This window comes from Panthera leo, chromosome C1 (assembly GCF_018350215.1).
Source record: "Panthera leo isolate Ple1 chromosome C1, P.leo_Ple1_pat1.1, whole genome shotgun sequence".
In the NCBI taxonomy this organism is placed as follows: domain Eukaryota; kingdom Metazoa; phylum Chordata; class Mammalia; order Carnivora; family Felidae; genus Panthera; species Panthera leo.
Window position 1 is genome coordinate 64,954,569 of NC_056686.1, and position 21,362 is coordinate 64,975,930.

At 34.8% G+C, this 21,362-nt stretch overlaps 1 protein-coding gene across 6 annotated transcripts in view; it reads left to right on the forward strand.

Moving 5' to 3' along the window:
- DNAJB4 (DnaJ heat shock protein family (Hsp40) member B4) overlaps positions 1-8,903 on the forward strand; it is a 48,098-nt gene extending 39,195 nt beyond the window's left edge. For 4 of the 6 annotated variants that reach the window (XM_042952309.1, XM_042952310.1, XM_042952311.1 and 1 more), the window contains exons 2-4: positions 16-257; positions 6,331-6,899; positions 8,606-8,903. In XM_042952309.1, coding sequence (XP_042808243.1) covers positions 47-257; positions 6,331-6,899; positions 8,606-8,839 — 1,014 coding nt within the window. In that variant the 5' untranslated portion in view covers positions 16-46 and the 3' untranslated portion in view covers positions 8,840-8,903. The remainder of the gene's footprint in view (positions 1-15; positions 258-6,330; positions 6,900-8,605) is intronic. The other 2 variants (XM_042952313.1, XM_042952314.1) reach the window with 1 other exon arrangement.
- Positions 8,904-21,362: the final 12,459 nt, after the last annotated feature.

Here is a 21,362-nt window from a genome sequence, read left to right on the forward strand (position 1 = left end):
TTTTCTTTCACAAAGGGAAATCTAAGTTCATTTCAAGGCATTCGAAATGGGGAAAGACTATTATTACATTTTGGGAATTGAAAAAGGAGCTTCAGATGAAGATATTAAAAAAGCTTACCGAAAACAAGCACTCAAATTTCATCCGGACAAGAACAAATCTCCTCAAGCAGAGGAAAAATTTAAAGAGGTCGCAGAAGCTTATGAAGTATTGAGTGATCCTAAAAAGAGAGAAATATATGATCAGTTTGGGGAGGAAGGTAAGTATTCTGTGTATATCTTTAAGTCTCTCCAGCTCTGTCTCTCTTTCTCCCCCGCTTTCAGCTTTCTGGTCATAATTAAATTAAATCATCAGGCATCAAAGTAGAAAGACAAATAGATAAAAGCAAGATTTCATCTTTGATCATATGAATAAATATTATTACATAGCTGTGAATGAAATGTATTTGCTTGCCCTTTTTTTGGAATTTTGTAATATATATATTCTACCAGTAGATTTATGTTAACATTGTATATTTGAAAAGAAACCTTAAATTCCCTTGCCCATTAATGAATTGTGTCAAAGTCTTATGCAACCTGTTTTGTTTTCTAATGAATTTTCTGCCAGAACCAATAAAGATCCTTCAGTCATTTAAAATTTTAACATTGGCAGTTCACATTCTGGGTAGTTTATATTTTATTCGCAAAAACTAGAGAAGTTTTTTGCCTTTCTGATAGCAATTTAGTTTAGATGGAACAAGACAGAATCGTCTCCCTGAGAAGCAGAAGGCCCAGGCATTCAGCTGTAGTTGTTTTTGGCATTCCGCCTGGAGAGGAAAGAATTTTCCTGATGTCATAAAATACCAGAACAAGTTTTTAGCTTAATTGTAAACAGTAAGTGTGTGCCAAGAAACTGAGATCTCAGAAATACAATTTTTGACCTAAAATGGCCACCTAGTTAGAACAATTATTGATTTACTTTTAGGTAACATTATTTCTTTTGAAATTTTACTATCTAGGTATTGAGGAAAGCGTGACAACTTCCCTTTCCTCTCCCTGCCATACTTTTGTTTCTTGCACTGTGAGATCAGAAACTAGTTGAATACAGTAAACAGGGGTTATTTAAGATTATCCTTTTATCATTCCGGATTTTAAATTAAATTTGTCCATCATCTCCATATAAATGTAGCTATGAAGACTATTTTAAATTGCTAATTAACAGCAACAACAAAAACACTTTAATTCCTATAGGTTCTGGGATTTTTAACATTTCAAATCAGGACCACGTTATTTCATTATTTTTTTTCCTCCCAAAATGTTCTCTTTTAAATCATTGTAGTTATGAAAACTTTTTTGTTATTTCTTTGTCTCCTTTATTGCATTTAACGTAAAATTTTCCTAATTAGAAATATACCCTAAAATACAGTGAAGCACTAACTCATTTAAAAAAAAAAATTTTATATAAGCAGCGTGATTGTGTAGAAACTTTTTTCTTTTTGTTTTGTTTTGTTTTTCTTTTTGATCTGAGTTGCCTTAAATTGCAGTTTCTGTTGTTGGTGATGAGGACCTGCAGTGTCAGGCTCTTACAAGATAAATATTGAAAAAGGCAAATAATGGCCAGTTCAATTCTGCTTATTCCTTATGGCCATACTAATCAAAATACGATTTGGTTCATCTCAAAAGCTAACCAGGATTGTGAGATACTTATAATATACTCTTTCTGAAGAAGTTATTTGTGATTTTGTAAAGGAATTCACAAACATGAAGCAACACTATACATTCCCAAGAAAAAGCAGATATCCACTGCTTAACCCACATCTCCCTGATGGCTCAAGTTTGTTTATGACGAAGCCATAGAATTCAGTGTATACTAAGGATATTTATCTCCAGAATTTTCAAGTCATCCAATGAGACATTTTTCTTGGCTTAATATTACCTCTTAATAGTGTTTCTCTTCAGTAGTATTTCTCTAGTTTGATTTTTACTGGTCATCATCACAGTGAGTGAATTTTTAAAGAACAAAAGCAGTATCATCTCTGTACCCTGAATCTTTTTTTGTTCTTGATTCAGATAATTGCCATAAACAATAAAGGTAATAGAGAGGGGAGAATAAATTTTCTAAAGCATTGAAATATATTCAGAAATATCATTCTCTAGTTAGGAGTTCTTTGAAAATACAGTTAAATGAAAGTTATTTGATGATTTTTTTCAAAAGTATTCTTCCTTTACAGAAAAGCATTATATTTATTTGCTCTTTATTCAGAATAGCTCATTTATTCTTTGAAAAAAATCCCTTTTAGGTATACTGTTTAAATGTGGGAAAACATTTTTTCTCTTTGCCTTTCATTGGTCAGTTTGTATCTGCAGGCCTGGTTCCATAGCTCTATGTGTTTCTTCAGTAGTAACAAAACACTGAATGTTAGGACTCTGGAGCTGTTAGTAATTTATATGATATGCTTGTTTCCCCCAGTTATTACACTCGCTGTCAAGGTCTAGGACAGTGGGAACAGGAACCATGAACTGAGAAGTATATGAGTTGAACATGCTAAATTTATATATTTAGAGACTAAGAGAACCAGTGATCCAGTTTATTCATGTTTTGAAAATCTCTAATATCCACAGTTTTAAATGCTGGGTTTTAAAATTTTTGGACAAAACTAAAGATGTTTTAAATTTACCGTATGACCCAGCAGTTCTGCTCGTAGGAATCTGTAAAGAGAAATGAAAACATAGGTCCACAAAAAGATATGTACATGAATGTTCATAGCAGCATTAGTTGTAATGGCCCCAAACTGGGAACAATTTAAAAGTACTATCATTAACTGAATGGATAAACCAAATGTGATATATATGTATGTGTGTACATACACACGGACACACTGGTATACTACTTAGCATTAAAAAGATTGATTTAATGAAACATGCTATAACATGGATGAACCTCAAAAACTATGCTAGATAAAGAAGTCAGATGTCAGAGGCTACATATGCTATGATTCCATTTATTGAAATGCATGGAAGAGGCACATTTATAGAGAAAGCAAGTGTATCAATGGGTTGCCTAGTGCTAGAAGTGGGAGCAGGGATCAGCTACAAATAGAAAGTAGAGAACTGGTTAGGTTGATGGAAATGATCTATACCTGGATTGTGATGATGGCTGCACAACTCTACAACTTTACTAAAATCACTGATTTATATATTTGCAATGGGTTAATTTTATAGTATGTAATAAATAAAGCTATTTTTAAAAATAGAGAAATGTTCTCCATAGTTGAATCATTTAAAAACAAAAAACACCCACAAATACAGAAATTTAAAATTGGATTTTGAACCTGTATCTCCTAGAAGGTTTTAGGTTTGTGGTTCAATGGATTTCAACAGAAGTTTGTATTAAAATGCTTTAAAAAAAAAAAAAAAGACTTTCAGTAATGCCTCCTTACAGCATCCTAGATCTGTAACCCTAGATCCTAGATCTCTTTTCCTTTATGCCTTTTTTTGGTATGTAGTTTATTGAGTAACTTTCTTTAACTACTGAAAGGTAGTATTTATAATGATCAAACTTGTGTTTAGTATATTAATCTTTATACTCAATTGTTCCTTCTTTATGTAATCAACTGAATCTCTTTATTTGCTATGTATTTTTAAAAATAAGTTGAAATTTTGAGTCAAGACTACTTAAAGGATCTCATTATTCTAGTAACTTTGTAAGTCTTGCTATAAATCTAGATTTTTACATATCAAATCTCCCTAAAATAAGAGTTGTTAAAGTCCTGTAATTTTTTTCTTTGAAATCCTAATTCTTCTCCAGTGCTGCTTCTTTTGACAAACTTTCAACTAACTAGTGGAAATTATTGTTATGGAGAGTATACCAAACACATACTTGTTTTTGGATAGCAAATTGGTTGGTTGGTTTTTAAATAATAGCAGTCTTGCTACACAGCATGGGCAAATGTTGATTCCAGAGTATATTCCTTATCATGAAAAGTGATGATAGTGTCTAGAAAATATTTTGGAGAACAGAGGAATCCAGTTGAATATTAAAATTTTCCATGAGCACTCAAAATGTATGTAATAAAGAGTTGACTGTATAGTTGATAACATGCCTGTTATAATTCAGGTGCTAGGCAATCAAGTGATACTTACATAATAATTCATGTTATATTGTTATGAATATTGGTATGATTTTCTCAGTCATTGTAGTAGCCTTGTACTTAATCTGAGCGATGCATGTACTTGACTGTTTAGTGTCAAGGAAAACCTCAAAGCTCCATTGTCAGCTTTGATAAATGTCACTTCAGACTGTGTGAATCTTCTCAGAGCCTCTGTAATCCTGACTGAGTTACCATTTTTGGCAGAGAAGAGAAGAGGTTTTAAGGAAAAGCCAAACCCATAGTGTAATAACTTAAAATGTTGTTCTTTCTTTTCATGAATTTATTATGAGTCCAAAATATTTAGATTTTGTCTTGTAGAGAGTTAGATTGGGCAAGCTAATGTACTCAACTCGTTCTTAAACTATTATACTCTATTATATTTGTGGGATAAAAGATGAAATGATTGAAGTAATTTAAGCATTGGTTCAGTCACATTGGTCATGACCTTGAGCTATATACATAACTTGTCATTTATAAAACTCTGTCACTATCTTTTTTTAACATTTGGAGTTAAAACTGTACCACTAAAAATTATAAAAAGAAGTTTTGTGTGAGCTGCATGTTAAAACTCCTTGTCCTGCTTATACTTGTCATTCTCTTTCTGAAAGGAACATCCTAACTGCTATTTGGATGTATCATTCAATACATATTTTAACAGTTTTTCAGATTATTAAATTTTTCTTAGTCTCTCAGATTTTTATTCATGGATGAAGGTAAAAATTTAAACATCAATTGAGACTGTTGGATGAAAAAGAATATATATATATGTTTGTTTTGAAATTTTAATTTTTATTCCAGTTAACATACACTGTTATATTAGATTTGGGTGTACAATACAGTGATTCAATACTTCCATACTATATGTGTACTTTTTAATGGAAGAAGCCAAATAGAATAAAACATACAAAACTAAATCTCTTTGAAAGCATGCTGAGTGATTCCAGTATAATTTTTTATTATTAAATCTCTCATGTATGTGTATGTATGATTGTACTTTATATAGCTTTTGCCTCTTCTCTATCCCGACATTCAAGATCCCTTTCAAAGTTTAAACACACTTTAAGAATTAGTTTATTCTCTAGTCAATAAACACGAGTGCCATCATTTTCAGCCCTGTATATGTGAGCAATGCAAAAATGAATAGAATGTATTTCCTGCCCTCAAATTACTCACTGTTTGAAGATATTGGAATCTCTTAATCTCTTGAATTTATCACATTTAAAAATTTTTAGATTCTATTCCTCCTTGTTTCCTTGTTCAGGAATGCCCGTAAGGCTCATTCAGAAACTTTGCTACTACTATAATGATATAAATCCTTGTCAGTATTGATCCTTTAAAAGACCACTATACTAATGTTTGATGGGTCTTTAACAGAAACTGTCTTTAGTATATAGCAGAAAATGCAGCCTCAAAAGTATAATTGTTTGTGAACTACATATTACTTAGTTGAATCTTAAAGAACAGGGTCAAAAGGTCACTATCTCAGAGTCTGAAGCAAGTTGTGCACAACAGACAGAAATAACCAGTCCAAAGGACTTACAGAGTGTTTATAGCTCTTGATGTTAGTCTTCTTTCTACATAGTGTTGAAATTAATGCTATCACAGGATATGCCTAAACAATTTTGTTAGCTAGAATAGGGTAACAGTTTAAAGAAACATTTTTCATAATGTGTCCTAATAAAATTTTTTCCCCTTTCTGCCACAGAAAGAGTTCTATTTTAATTCTTAAAGTAAAAGATGATCTAAAATGAAGCTAGTTAGTATGAATATGGTATTTTATATTATTGATTATGCTCTATAATGATACTTAAAGATTTAAGTTATGCATTTTGCATCTATTACCAAAGACCTTTCAATTGTCATCTTTTGAAAACTTACATACGTCAGGTTATCAAACCAGTGGTTTATGAAACAAGAGGTTCCTGACTTTATTTTCTTATTTATGTATAGAACAAAGATTCAGGAATAAATTGTCACTAAAGATGGGGATGTGGAGGAAGAATTTGAAAGCTAAACATTTAACTTAGGATGGAATGATCAAAAGTTAGGTAACTGTTCTGTATTTAGTTACAATGGCATTTCTGGCCAATCTTAATAAATTATAACCTAAGGTGGCCAAAATCTTAATTAGGGATACAACTTTGAAAGTTTAACTTTTGAGAGTTGCAAGCTTTTTTCTAATCATGTTTATTTGTTCATTTAGGGTTGAAAGGAGGAGCAGGAGGTACTGATGGACAAGGAGGTACCTTCCGGTACACCTTTCACGGTGACCCTCATGCCACATTTGCAGCATTCTTTGGAGGTTCCAATCCCTTTGAAATTTTCTTTGGAAGACGGATGCCTGGTGGTAGAGATTCCGATGAAATGGAAGTAGATGGAGATCCTTTTACTGCCTTTGGATTCAGCATGAATGGATATCCGAGAGACAGGAATTCTGTGGGACCATCCCGCATTAAACAAGATCCTCCAGTTATTCATGAACTTAGAGTATCACTTGAAGAAATATATAGTGGTTGTACCAAACGGATGAAGATTTCTCGAAAAAGGTTAAATCCTGATGGAAGGAGTTATAGATCTGAGGACAAAATTCTCACCATCGAGATTAAGAAAGGGTGGAAAGAAGGCACCAAAATTACTTTTCCAAGGGAAGGAGATGAAACGCCAACTAGTATTCCAGCAGACATTGTTTTTATCATTAAAGATAAAGATCACCCAAAATTTAAAAGGGATGGATCAAATATAATTTACACTGCTAAAATTACTTTACGAGAGGTAAGTTAATAGCACCAGGGATTCTGAAACCAGACAGAATTATGCATCTGATCTTAGGGAATTTATCTAAACAATAGCTAATATTTATTAAATGTTTAGTATGTTATTTAAATTCTCATAAGAACCCCCAGAGGTAGTACTACTATAATACCTCTTTTTTTTTTTAATGTTTGTTTATTTGAGAGAGAGAGAGAGAGAGCGCACGCGTGTGCGTGTTAGTGGGGGAGGGGCAGAGAGAGAGGGGAACAGAAGATCTGAAGTGGGCTCTGTGCTGACAGCAGAGAGCCCAACGCAGGGCTCAAACCCACAAACCATGAGATCATGCCCTGAGCCAAAGTCAGATGCTCAACCGACTGAGCCACCCAGGCACCCCTATAATGCCTCTCTCATGGGTAGGATTATATTTTCTAAGTTTAGTTACCTGTACTAGCAATTTAAATGCCAACTTTAAGTGCTAACTGGGTTACGTACTATGAAACCTAATATTGGGTTAACTCTACTCAGTTTTTATAGATATGGTTTATGAGATATACATTGGAATTTTATCACCTTAGTCCATGTATAAGGTTTTCCCATTTGGAGTAATACTTATATAACAAAAAGATATTAATTTAATATAATTGTTAAAGGTACTGCTTTATAAGTTCTTATTTGTTCTGTTTTTAGATACTGTTTTTCAAATTGCATTATAATCCTGCATATATGGCCATGTCACTTCCCTGCTTAAAATTCTTAAATAATTCCATATAGCATCTACCATAAAGTCCAAACTTTTTGGCTTAAAATGAAAGGTCATTTTAGGGGTGCCTGGGTGTCTCAGTCTGTTAAGCGTCTGACATCATTTCAGCTTAGGTCATGATCTAATGGTTTGTGAGTTTAAGCTAACAGCGTGGAGCCTGCTTGGGATTTTGTCTCCCTCTGTTTCTACCCATAAATGTATATACATTTCCCTAAATTTGCTCTATTATTATCTTATATACATCTATGTCATTGTCTGAGCTCTAGTCTATGGAACACTGTTGTTCCTCGCTCTGCTTCAATACTTGCTAACGGTCCAAAGCTTAGCTCATTCTGTACTGTCAGAAGATAAGGGGGTATGATGGGTGCCCTTTGTCTCACAAAAGACTTCTGCACCTCTGTGCCAATGTTATATATACTGTATTGTTATTACTGGTTTGCTTCTGAGTTCCTTGTGCATTCCCTGAGGTGGGGGTCCCTGTTCATGGTCCCTTAGCTCAGCATCTAGCAGGAATGTGTGGCATATAGTACGCGCTCAGTAAACATTTGTTGACTAAACCAATAAATGTATTTCTTATCCTAATATTTTTCCTTCCAGAGAAGTAGGTACTTACTCTTATTCTATTCTTTTCCTAAATTTCTCCCTCTTTTCTTGTCCATTTCCATCCCTGCATTTTGAATGTTGTAATGGCAGTCTCAAACATTCCATTTCATTTCAGGGCATAGTGGAAGACATCCTTTACTTCTCTTTCCTTTTCCTTCCTTCCCCTTCTCCTTTCCTTCTTTTATAATATGTCTGATCATGCATGTCCTAAAGAGATTTGTTAACGGGGAAAAAGTCTTACAATTATTGATATTCTTTTAGAGGTTAATGTTTTACCTTAGTGGTTTCATTCTTCATACTTGGTTATATTTTTGTTGAGTTTTTTAAGTTTTGGAGTTTGTTCATTTTATTTGGTCTATTTTAGGCATTGTGTGGCTGCTCAATTAACGTGCCAACAATGGATGGAAGAACCATACCTATGTCAATAAATGATATTGTGAAACCTGGAATGAGGAGAAGAATTATTGGATACGGGCTGCCATTTCCAAAAAATCCTGACCAGCGTGGTGACCTTCTAATAGAATTTGAGGTGTCCTTCCCAGATACTATATCCTCATCATCCAAAGAAGTACTTAGGAAACATCTTCCTGCCTCATAGAATGAAAAACTTTGTTACCCATATTTTGATAAGGCACTGAAAATATAAAAGGACTGGCAGTTTACTGATGTAGATGTGAATTCTGTATAAAGATGTGTAAATTATTTTGAGGATTCATTAAATTGCATGAATAGAGACGGGTCAAATAAATAGGCAAAAGGGATTTTTACAGTTAGAGATGAAGAGAAAACCTATTCACTGTATTTTATTTCATTTCTCCCAAATCACAAATTTTTAGTATTTTGCTTCATGTAAAATTTGTTTTTGTGGAGTTAGTGGATATATTTCTAATAAAGTACTAGCCTATCCTAAAGTACTTTATTTCTTTTATCTTTACATTATCAGTATGATAGGTTCTCATTTATAATGGAAATTTAAATTCTTAACTAAAATACACATGTGATATGTATTTCTAGAAAATTAAAGCCCAAGTCATTTGGAAATGTGGTTGACTAGATTTAAATCTCCATCTGAAATGCTGCTATAGGGCTGGTACCCGTAAAAGAATATACTAATGCATATGTTTCACCATTTTGATTTTTAAAGTATGCTGTAGCATTTCTTAATAACATAGTTGTAATGTTCTTAAGGCAGACATTTTCATCATAAAAAGGAAATTAATGGCAATTTATCTCCTGTGGAAATCCCAATTGCCTGAATTACTGATATTTTAGAAATAGGCTGTTTTTAAAATGCCATATGTAATTTTATGCAAGTTGACTATATATCTTGGACTTAATAAATTATAGGCACATTTTATTGTCCACTAGTTTAAAATAATTTGTTTAATAATAAATGTGTTTTTAGAGGAAATATTGTTACTTGGAATTAATTTTCCAATTATACAGTCTTCTATAACTTACTGATAATATGCTATATGTACCTTATGCAATTTCCCTAAAAAGAATAAAGTACCACTATGGTGTTAAACCAAAATATGGGGAAAATAAACACTAACTGCTGCTTATGAATGATGTTGCTACTACTTGTTATGCATATAAATATTTTACTTTTTCATATACATAGATTGCATTTCTTAGGTGTTTTAATTTTTTAAATATATTTATGTTTAAAAAATTGTTTTCTTTTTCTTTTAACTAGAGTAAGAGTGATGTCTTGAAACAAAGTTTTTGGTTCAAAAGTAGTTTTCAGGATGATTGATATATGTACAAGCTATACTGGATCCTATCACTCTTTAGCAGACTAAGAGTCTTTTAGAAAGTCAATAAATAGGTTGTAATTAACACATGCTTTTTACAGCCTTACTGCAATATAATTGACATGCCATAAGCTTACCTTTTTAAAAGTATATAGTTAAGTGGTTACATAACCACTGAGTCCAGAACTTTTCATCACCTGAAAAAGAAATTCCATATCCATTAGCACTCACTTCCTATTCTTCAGTGTCTGGCAAACACAAATCTACTTTCTGTCTCTATGGATTAGAGATGTGTATTCTGGACATCTAGTATAAATGGGATCAAAGAATATGTGGCTTTTTTTCACGTAGCTTCTTTCACTTAGCATGACGTATTCAAGGTACATCCATGTTACATCATGTATCAGTACTTCTGATGATTCCTTTTTTATGGCCAAATAATGTTCTGTTCTATGGAGATACCACATTTTGTTTATCCATTTATTAGCTGATGGGCATTTAGGTTATTTCCATTTTTTGGCTGTTGTGAATAATGCTGCTATGAACATTTTTATACAAGTTTTTGTGTACATAACTTTTCAATTTTCTTGGGTATATATCTAAGAATAGAATTGCTGGAAATCATCACATGCTTTAGTTGCAAATGGAACTTCACCAGCTCAGTCAGTAGAGTATGTGACTTTTAATCTCCAGGTTGTGTGTTTGAGCCCCACATTGGGTATAGAAGTTACTAAAAATAAAATCTTAAAAAAAAATGTTGAAAATGCCAGAGAATTCAGCTAATCACACTTACTATTCCACCTAATTAATAAATAATTCCTCTATAACTTTGGTTCCCTGAACAACTAAAACTCCTTAGGGAAGGGGTGCCTGGGTGATTCAGTTGATTAAGTGCCCGACTCTTGATTTCAGCTCAGGTCATGATCCCAGGGTCATGGGATCGAGCCCCGAGTGAGCTCCCTACTGAGCATGAAGCCTGCTTAAGATTCTTTCTCTCTCTCTCTCTGCCCCCACTTGTGCACACACACAGTCTCTCTCTGTCTCTCTAGAACAAAAACAAAAGCAAAAAAAAAAAACCCTAAACTTCTTAGGGAAGTATAAACATCATAGAAACTTTCTCACAGGTGTAAAGAGAACTGAAAGCATCAGTCAGAGTGGTGGATATGATTTCTATATTAAACCTACTGTCATTTATTGCAATTTTCTTGATTAAGCCTTTTCTCCTAAATAAAGGATTTGTGGATTAGGTAGATGGATAATCTTTGGATTAAAAAGTATTTTTTCTTTAAAGTACAGAATTATTGGGCACCTGGGTAGCTCAGTCGGTTAAGTGTCTGACTAAATCTCGGCTCAGGTCATGATCCCAGAGTTGTGGGACTGAGCCCTGCATTGGGCTCCATGCTGAGTGTGAAGCCTTCTTGGGATTCTTTCACTCTCTCTTTCCTTCTGTCCCTCCCCACTTGCTCACTCTCTTAAAAAAAAAAAAAAAAAAAAAAAAAGTACAGAATTATTCTTCTCTAATAAAAAAATTAATTTTTACTGCTATATACAAACAGTATACCAGTATCTTTCTTGTCTTAAAAGAATACTGATAATGCCTTAGCAAGTAATCGGTGCCCAATTTTTATTTGTTGAATGTTGAATTAATGTAAAAGTAGAGTTTTAAAGGATTCTTACTGATGTAAATTGTGAAGGTACTTTTGATTTTAAAGTGTTCTTTTTAAGTTCAGCCACATACTTGGATACTTGAAGTACTGTAGATGCCAGTAAGCTAATTGATAGAGATGTTTATCTTTCCTGCAAGAAAAACCAGATGCTCACGCATTCTAATCAGGGTGTGTATAAGCAAGGCGTTCACTGTTCTGTTGTCACTGACCTACCAATCTCATTTGCGTTCTATAAAGCTACTTCCCACATTTAGTTCATTTGCTTTGCTGCCTCTGAAAGCATCTGTTTGTGACCCTTTATCTTTTAGTTCATCACTCCTGCCTATTAATAGCCTTTCTTGGGGGCAAGGAATTGAAAATACTTTTGCTTGTTTATCTTTAAGAAAACACCTATCATTTGACTAGTTACGTTGAATAAAATGAAATTAATACATGTGATTGGACTAGGCAAATGGTTAGAAGTAACTACTCTATTCTTGTATTTCAAAGGTTAAACATTACCCGTAATCTAGTAACAATGTTTATCCAACAATGTGTAATGTAGTGTCCTGCCTGTATACCTGGCTTTCATATCCCCCTTTATGGAGAATTATAGAAAGAAATGTGATTTATTACTTATAAATTGTAGCTTAATATTTATTTGAATAGATAAGTTTTATGGATTGAATATTTCAACTTTTTTATCATTTCTTTTTTTTCTGTGATAATTTTAGTTCATAAAATTTGTAAAATTTTGGAGCTGGACAGAATTTTAGAGATCACATTTTCTAGATGAGGAAGTAAGCCCAGAGAGGCTAAGGGACTTGCCTATGGCTAAAAAGCAAACTTGTAAGGGAATTCTGAGACTCCCTGTTCCTTATTCTCAGTAACATTTCCTACCAATATGCTATGATGTGCCATTGTTAAATTTCCCAGACTAGGTCAAATTCTGTTAAAGTGCATTTACCTACTTCTTTGTTGCAATCTGTGTAACTCAGCATATTTGAAATACTGTGAGTCATTTATGAGCATGTAGAATATAAACCTATAATTTGATGGTGTTAACTAGAAAACTTGAAAGATTAATTATGAAAACAGCCGTTTTTTTAGGGAGAAAAGAGCTCAGAATTGAAATGTATCCATCATTAATTTAAAAAAGATGTACTCCAATGTTATTTTCAAAATACTTCAAGGCCACATCTGAGCTTTTAGATAAATAATATAATTAAATTAACATTTTTCCAAGTAAAAAAGTTGCTATCCAACATATGTGAAATTATATCATTGGGGAGAGAGAGAGAGAGAGAGGAGGAGAGTTGAAGGGAGGAAGAGGGAAGGAAAAAACCTGCAGATTATATTGAGGAGAAAATTTGTAATGAGTACAATACCATCTATAATCATTTGCAAATGTAGTAATCTCTCCCAAACTAAAAATTGGTAGGTACATCTTCTCTGTAGCTTTTAGAAATTTGGTTTGTATCAATGCAGTTCTTAGGCCATTCTTACAGAGATAATTATTTTTTTCTTATGTTAAGTAAACTCTTTGCCACACATGGATCTCTAACTCATGATCCCAAGATCAAGTCACATCAAGTCACCAACTGAGCCAGCCAGGCACCCATCTTAAAGAGATTATTTTATGTATTTGTTTTTTTAAACATTTATTTTTTGAGAGAGAGAGAGAGTATGCATGAGCAAGCAGGGGAGAGGGACAGAGGGAGAGGGACAGAATCCCAAGCAGGATCCTTGCCCAGCATGGAGCCTGACTTGGGGCTCAATCTCATGACCCTGGGGACATGAGTTGGGCCAAAATCAAGAGTTGGATGCTGAACTGACTGAGCCAACCAGGTACCCTGAGATAATTAAAAAAAAATTTTTTTTAATGTTTATTTTTTGACAGAGGGAGAGAGAGACAGAGCATGAGCTGGGGAGGGGCAGAGAGAGAGGGAGACAGAATCCGAAGCAGGCTCCAGGCTCTGAGCTGTCAGCACAGAGCCCGACAAGGGCTCGATCTCAGGAACTTCGAGATCATGACCTGAGCTGAAGTCAGATGCCCAACCTACTGAGCCACCCAGGCACTCCTGTGAGATAATTTTAAAAAGGGGAAACTGGAGATAAGGAACGGAAAAGACTAAAGTAAGTGGCAGAGGAAAATAAGTTTTGGATACAGCCTTAAACATGAGAAATATAACCAGAGACAACCCCATTCCTGTTTGTTAAAGGGGTGGCACTGAGATGAATATAAAAATTCTGGACAGAAAGTAGTATTAAGCTATAATAGGAGGTTCTGTATTAGCGAAGAGCTTGAGAAATATTTAGTGACATTTTTTAATAGGTTAAAAGTTACACAATATTTCAAATCAACTATGTATTTTGCATCTCTAAGACTGGGTACTGAGGGGTTCAGGAGATGAGATTAACTGAGACTCATAAGATCTGAAAAGTATTGAACATTTAAATTTTTTTTTTTTTAACGTTTATTTTTGAGACAGAGAGAGACAGAGCATGAATGGGGGAGGGTCAGAGAGAGGGAGACACAGAATCTGAAACAGGCTCCAGGCTCTGAGCTGTCAGCACAGAGCCCAACGTAGGGCTCGAACGCACGGACCGCGAGATCATGACCTGAGCCTAAGTCTGCCGCTTAACCAACTGAGCCACCCAGGAACCCCTGAAAAGTATTGAACATTTAGAATGAGGTTAGGCTTCTTCTTAATGTGCTTATTAGTGTGTCTAACATAGCAAAAACAATTTCAGGGTGCCTGGGTGGCTCAGTCAGTTAAACATCTGACTCTTGTTTTTGGCTCAGGTCTGTGAGATCAAGCCCCGTGTTGGGCTCTGTGCTGACAGCGTGAAGCCTGCTTGGGATTCCTTCTCTCCCTCTCTCTGCCCCTCCTCCACTCACATATGCACACGCTCTCTCTCAAACATTAAAAAAACCCCAAATTTGAAACAGTGGGAGTGGGAGATCTTGAAAGGTTTCTAGCGAGCAAGGAATGATAAACCATATATTTATTACTCATTAAATATATAGACTATCATTCTCCTTACTTAATACAATCTTAATTTTAGTGAACCTAAAAACTGACTTCTTAGAGTTGTGCATAAAACTATTTTTTTTTCAGAACAACTTAAATTCCTCAGCTAATCATTGCCGTACCACAATGGTTTCAGAAACAACCCTTTCAGTTGGGGAAAGTATGTTTTACTGTGTTTTTTTTTTTTTATAAATTACACTCCCTTACTTATTAATCATGAAAGTGGGCACAGCCAACATCAGGATTAATCACACAATAGGAATGATTATGCATTTTATGCCCTTTTTCCAGAGTATTTGATGCATACATTTTAAAGATTTTTCAGAAGTTAAAATTGAAACTCTGAACTGATAATGGGGCCTTAGCATTGTTTAAAAATTACTTGCTGGGTTATATAGGTTTATTCTCATTAAGTTTGAAAGGGTAAAAATGATGACCAAGTGTGATTTATTCTAGGTGTGCAAGTCTGGTTTATTATTTATAATTTCTCTAATACATCATTGTTCTCACTCCTTTGTGCTATTCCTGTCAAATAGAGTATATTTCTGTATGTTGCAGTCACAATACATTACACATACACTGCTTTATACAATTGTTTTTTAAGTAAGTTAAGAAGAAGAAATATGCATTTATACTGTTTTTGTAATTACATTAATTACCTTTGCTGGTGCTTTGTTTGTTCATGCGGATTTGAATTATTAACCTGGGCCATTGTGTTCAGCCTGAAGAACTTCTGATAGTATTTATGGTAAGACAGGTCAGCTATCAACAAATTCATTTAGGTTTTGTTTATCTGGGAATATCTTTATTTTGCCTTCATTTTTGAAAGATAGCCTTGCTGGATACAGGATTCATGGTTGACAGAACTTTTCTTTCTTTGAGCACTCTGAGTATGTTATCCCACTGTCTCTGGTCTCATTATTTCTGGTTGTAAGTCAGCCAATCTTATTGTAATTATTTGTAATTGTAATTATTTCCTTTGTAAATAATGAGTCATTTATCTCTTGCTGCTTTCAAGATTCCTTGTCTTTGGCTTTCAGCAGTTTTATTCTGATGTCTGATGTTTGTGGATCTCTATGCTTATTGAGTTTGTTGATATTTAGATTAATATACTCCTGTTTTGCACATATTGGTATGCTTAATGGTATTCCGCCATTCTCTGAGGCTCTGTTCATTTTTCTTCATTCTTTTTTTCTCTCAATTCTTTGGATTGCATAATCTTATCAGTCTATCTTCAAGTTTGCTAATTCTTTTTTCTGTCACTTCAAATCTGCTGTTGAACCCCTCTAGTAAACTTATCATCTCACTTACTGTCCTTTCGGTTCTAGAATTTCCATTTGTTCTTTTTTTTTTCACAATTTCTCCTTACTGATACTTTTTTTTTTTTTTTTTTTTTTTTTTTTACTGATACTCTTTATTTGATGAGACAGTATCACCATATCATCCCTTAGTAATCATGGTTTCCTTTTGTTCTTTGAACATATTTACAATGGCTTCTTCCGAGTTTTTGTCTGTCAAATCTAACATCTGGTTTCTTCAGAAGCAGTTTCTTTCTCTTCCTTTTCTGCCTGGTGTATGGGTCAGACTTTACATTTCTTTGCATGTCTTGTGATTTGTTGTTGTTGTTGTTGGCTATTAGGCATTTTAGATAATATAGCAACTCTGGGCACTAGTTCCCGCCCTCCTTTAGGACTTGTTACTTAGTTGTTTGGTGACTGGTTGAATTATTTTAGTGAACTCTATTAACCCCTATAAAGTGAAGCCTCTGATAGTGTTTGGGTATGCTCACAGTCACCCTGGGATAACAGTGTTTTTGGCAAGGTTCTTTCTCTTTCCCTGACCACACCCAGATTTTAAACTTACACTAATTGCTCACTGATATTCTATTGTTTTCAACAATGCCTGTGGGTCATAAATTGCTCCACAAACTGATTAAATCAAAGTAGGGCTCCTTTGAAGGCATAGTTCTGAAATTTTGTTTCAGATATGTTCTGACCCCTGGAGGGCTCCTCCCATTTGTCTCTTTCCTCTGACCTTTCTGGCAAACTAGAGCTGACAGGGTAGGGAAGGGGTAGGAACAATGATGCTTTTTTTTTTTTTTTTTTTTTTTTGAGTGACACCCCTGCTTCAGGAGCTGAATACTGGGATGGGGGCCAGTTTGGGAGTAGCCCCAGGTCTCTCTAGCTTTTATCTCCCAGCAAGGAAATCCTGACCCATAAACCAGTTTAAGGGCACCGAGGGCTCCAATATTTTTAGCAGTGCTGTCTCCAAGGTAGATCCTGTATCCCAAGAAGGGGGCGGGATAGTGGTAGAAGAGAGGATTCCCCCAACTCTCCCTCACATTCACCAGGATTTAGCCTTAGCAACAGGTAGCTGGGGCAGGATGGGAAATGCTGAGGTCTTGCCCTTCCCAGGAAGACAGTCTTTTGAGTGGATCATAATTCTTCAAATCGGAGACACTGGGATATTCTAGGTTGTGGCAGTCTCTAGTGGAGTTTCCACCTCACTGATCTTTAGAAAGGGGAAGGATAGAGTGGGTCTTGGTCAAACATCGCAAATTCTCACTATTCTTATCAAATTTTAATAGATGTTATTGAATAAATACTTCTTGGGGCGCCTGGGTGGCGCAGTCGGTTAAGCATCCGACTTCAGCCAGGTCACGATCTCGCGGTCCGTGAGTTCGAGCCCCGCGTCAGGCTCTGGGCTGATGGCTCGGAGCCTGGAGCCTGTTTCCGATTCTGTGTCTCCCTCTCTCTCTGCCCCTCCCCCGTTCATGCTCTGTCTCTCTCTGTCCCAAAAATAAATAAAAAACGTTGAAAAAAAAAAAAATTAAAAAAAAAAAAAAAAAAAAGAATAAATACTTCTTCATTTGTTGTATGTCTTTAGAACCATTTCCAGAGACTTTAAATAGGTGTTTTTTCATTAGTTTCACTGGGGAGTAGGTCTGCATAGCTTCTCATGCTGTCTCATACCTGAACCTCACACAGGTTAAACCCTGACAGATGAAAAAAATATATACTGTTTCTTGATAGGGTGATAGGTATGTTGCTTCTAATATGTTTTAGTTGTTCATATTTGTGCAATTATTAAAATGCCTAGAGGCACCTGGCTGGCTCAGAGGAGCATGCAACCCTTGATCTCGATGTCGTGAGTTTGAGCCCAATCATGGGGTCAGAGATAACTTAAATAAACAAAAGAATAAGTAAAAATGAAATAAAATGAAGGGGGTGCCTGGGTGGCTCAGTGGGTTAAGTGTCTGACTTCAACTCAGGTCATATCTCACGGCTCCTGAGTTCGAGCCCCACATCAGGCTCTGTGCTGACAGCTCAGAGCTTGGAGCCTGCTTTGGATTCTGTGGTCTCCCTCTTTCTCCCTGTCCCCCACCCCAACTTGTGGTCTGTCTCTCTCTCTCTCAAAAATAAATAAAAACACTTAAAAATAAAATAAAATGCCTAAACTACTAACAATGTGGGTTTTTTTTAAATTTTTTAAATGTTTTTATTTTTGAGAGCAGAGAGAGACAGAGTGTGAGAGGGAGGGGGCAGAATGAGAGGAAGACATAGAATCTGAAGGCTCTAGGCTCTAAACTGTCAGCACAGAGCCCGATATGGGGCTTGAATTTGTGAACTATGAGATTATGACCTGAACCAAAGTCAGATGCTTAACTGACTGAGCCACCCAGGTACCCCTAATTTTTTTTAATGTTTATTTATTTTTGAGAGGGAGAGACAGAGATGGAGTGTGAGTGGGGGAGGGACAGAGAGAGAGGGAGACAGAATCTGAAGAGGCTCCAGGCTCTGAGCTGTCAGCACAGCTCAGAACTCAAGAACCGCCAGGTCATGACATGAGTTGCAGTCTGATGCTTAACTGACTGCGCCACCCAGGTGCCCCAACAATGTGTTTTAACAAATGGCTTTGGAGAAAGAGGATAAATGTATCTCCATTCTTTTTTTTAGGAGTAATGTTTTTGCTCACTTCTGAAGTATAACCTGAAATAATTAAAGCACATAATAATATAGTATTAGATGGTGGCCTATTTAAAATATGACCCACTTAACGAAAGAAGGCAAAGTGATTGTGGAAAGAATACTACTAGGCATCAGGTTTTACCAATAACTACCCTGTAACCTTGGAGAGGTTGTTTAACCTCCCTGGCTTAGGTTTTTCTTAATGGTAAAGTACAGAGTTTAATAAGATGATCTCAGTCAGTAGAGCATGTGACTCTTCAGCTCAGGGTTGTGAGTTCAAGCCCCATGTTGGGCATGGAGCCTGCTTAAAATTAAATAAATAAAATAATAAGATGATCTCTAAATCTTAGGTTAACTGAAAATATTGTATTCTTAACGAGGAATATTAAAGAATAATGACTTGTTGGGGCGCCTGGGTGGCTCAGTCGGTTAAGCGGCCGACTTCGGCTCAGGGCATGATCTCGCCGTCTGCGAGTTTGAACCCCGAGTCAGGCTCTGTGCTGACAGCTCAGAGCCTGGAGCCTGTTTCGGATTCTGTGTCTCCCTCTCTCTCTGCCCCTCCCCTGCTCATGCTCTGTCTCTCTCTGTCTCAAAAATAAATACTAAAAAAAAAAAAAAAAAAAAAAAAAAAAAAAAAAAAATTTAAAGAATGATGACTTCTAAATTTTGTTTTATTTTATCATTTATTTTAGAGTGTTAAGTCTTTAAAAAATATTTTTTTTGAGAGAGAGAGGGCGTGCATGTGCATGTATACAGACAATTATGGGAGGGGCAGAGAGAGGAGAGAGAATCTCAAGCAGGCTCCACACTGCCAGCAGAGATCAACTCAGGGCTCAATCTCATGAACCGTGAGATCATGACCTGTGCCCAAATCAAGAATCAGACACTTAACCGACTGAGCCTCCCAGGTGCCCCAGGAGTCAAAATTTTTTTTAATTTGAGAGAGAGAGAAAGAGAGAGTGAGCATGACAGGGGAGAGGGGTGGAGGGAGAGAGAGGGGAAGAGGGAGAGAGAGAGAGAGAGAGAGAGAGAGAGAGAGAGAGAGAGAGAAATTTTAAGCAGGATCCACTCTGAGCACAGAGCCTAAGGGCAGGATCAAACCCACGACCCTGGGATCATGACCCAAGCCAAAACCAGGAGTTGGACACTCAACTGACAGAGCCACCCAAGCACTTCCTCCAAGGGTCAAATTTTAAGGTTAGGTTTAATTAAAAAAAAATTTTTTTTTACATTATAATGTATCTATAGAAAATAGACTAGAAGAAAACAAACCAAAAAATTTAAGAGTGATGATCTGAAGATAGTAGGATTAATGTATCCATTGCTTTCATCTTCATTTTCAAATTTAAAAAATTTTCTTCAAGAAGCACATGCTGTATTTATAGCATAAAGTTGTTTTACAGTGTTATTTATTGTAATTTTGATGACTGCTGTTAGATGACAATGACAGTAGATGAGGTCTTTCCTCCTATACATGAAACTGCCTTTAACGATTGTGCCATAAATTTAATTAACTAGAACCTAGTATTTTTTTTTAACATGTGGGCCAGAAGTTTATTTGTATCATTAACAACTTTAGAAGGTCCTGCAAGTTTCCTAAAAGAATAAAGTACTAGCACAACTAGTACTAGATAATAGTGTTAGGGTAGAAAAGAATAATATATGCCCTTTATAATTATAAATCACAGTAAATGATGCAGGAAATTTAAATTAGGTAATGTTAGTGTTTCATCATGCTTTGAAATTTAAATTATTTACAGGAATAATAAATATGGTTTTAAAAAATTGATACAGGGAACAAAATTAGAAAATTAGCTTGCCCACCTCTTTTGATTATTCTTTGTTTAACCCCATTTTTTTCCTCAAGGTTGTTACTAAAAATAATAATAAATAGAAATTTAGAAATAATAATAGAAATTTAAAATATCTATTAATAAGCTTGTTAGAATTCATTTTCAAATATCAACCCACATTATAACATAGTTTAAGACGTTGGTAAACCACAAAAGTTTCATAAGCAAGTAAAACTACTCTGTAATTCAAAAAAATAAATTCAAAGCAACAAAAATTCTTAAATATTAGGCTATTTTCTAGAACTATGTAATGTATAGTAGCATTTTGTTTCTTACTCTTTGTTAGCAAGAATATGTTGCTTACATTTGTACATGAATGTTTGTGTATATTTGTTTGAACCATATGAAGTTATATTTAACTTCATAAATACATAAATATACATAACATAAAATGCATACATATATAAAAATATTACATACAACACCCAGTGCTCATCCCAACAAGTGCTTATATGTTATTTTAGCAATACATTTTATTAGTTGGTAACATTTAAAAAAATAAATTTACATACCAAAGACTTTATGAAAATCTTACATAGAAATAAATGTTTTAGTAAGAAACAGAAATATCTTAAGTTTCTCATTCAGTTTATTTGGAATATTAGTTTAGAACAGATTTGAGTGAACTTCATTCTGATGTGTTGCTTTACTCTGATTGAAGGGAAGATAATTTAAATCAAGCACACTGTAAAAACTTTTTTTAATTTGTCTTAAACTGTAAAAGTAAATTTAAGATTGGCTTTTAAAAACTTCCATTCTGTTTGCCATTTCTCTTAAGACTATATACGAGAAAATAAAATACCATTAGAAGAGTCTGATTGAATTCTGTTTTCACATTCTTTCTTTTTTTTATTTTTTATTT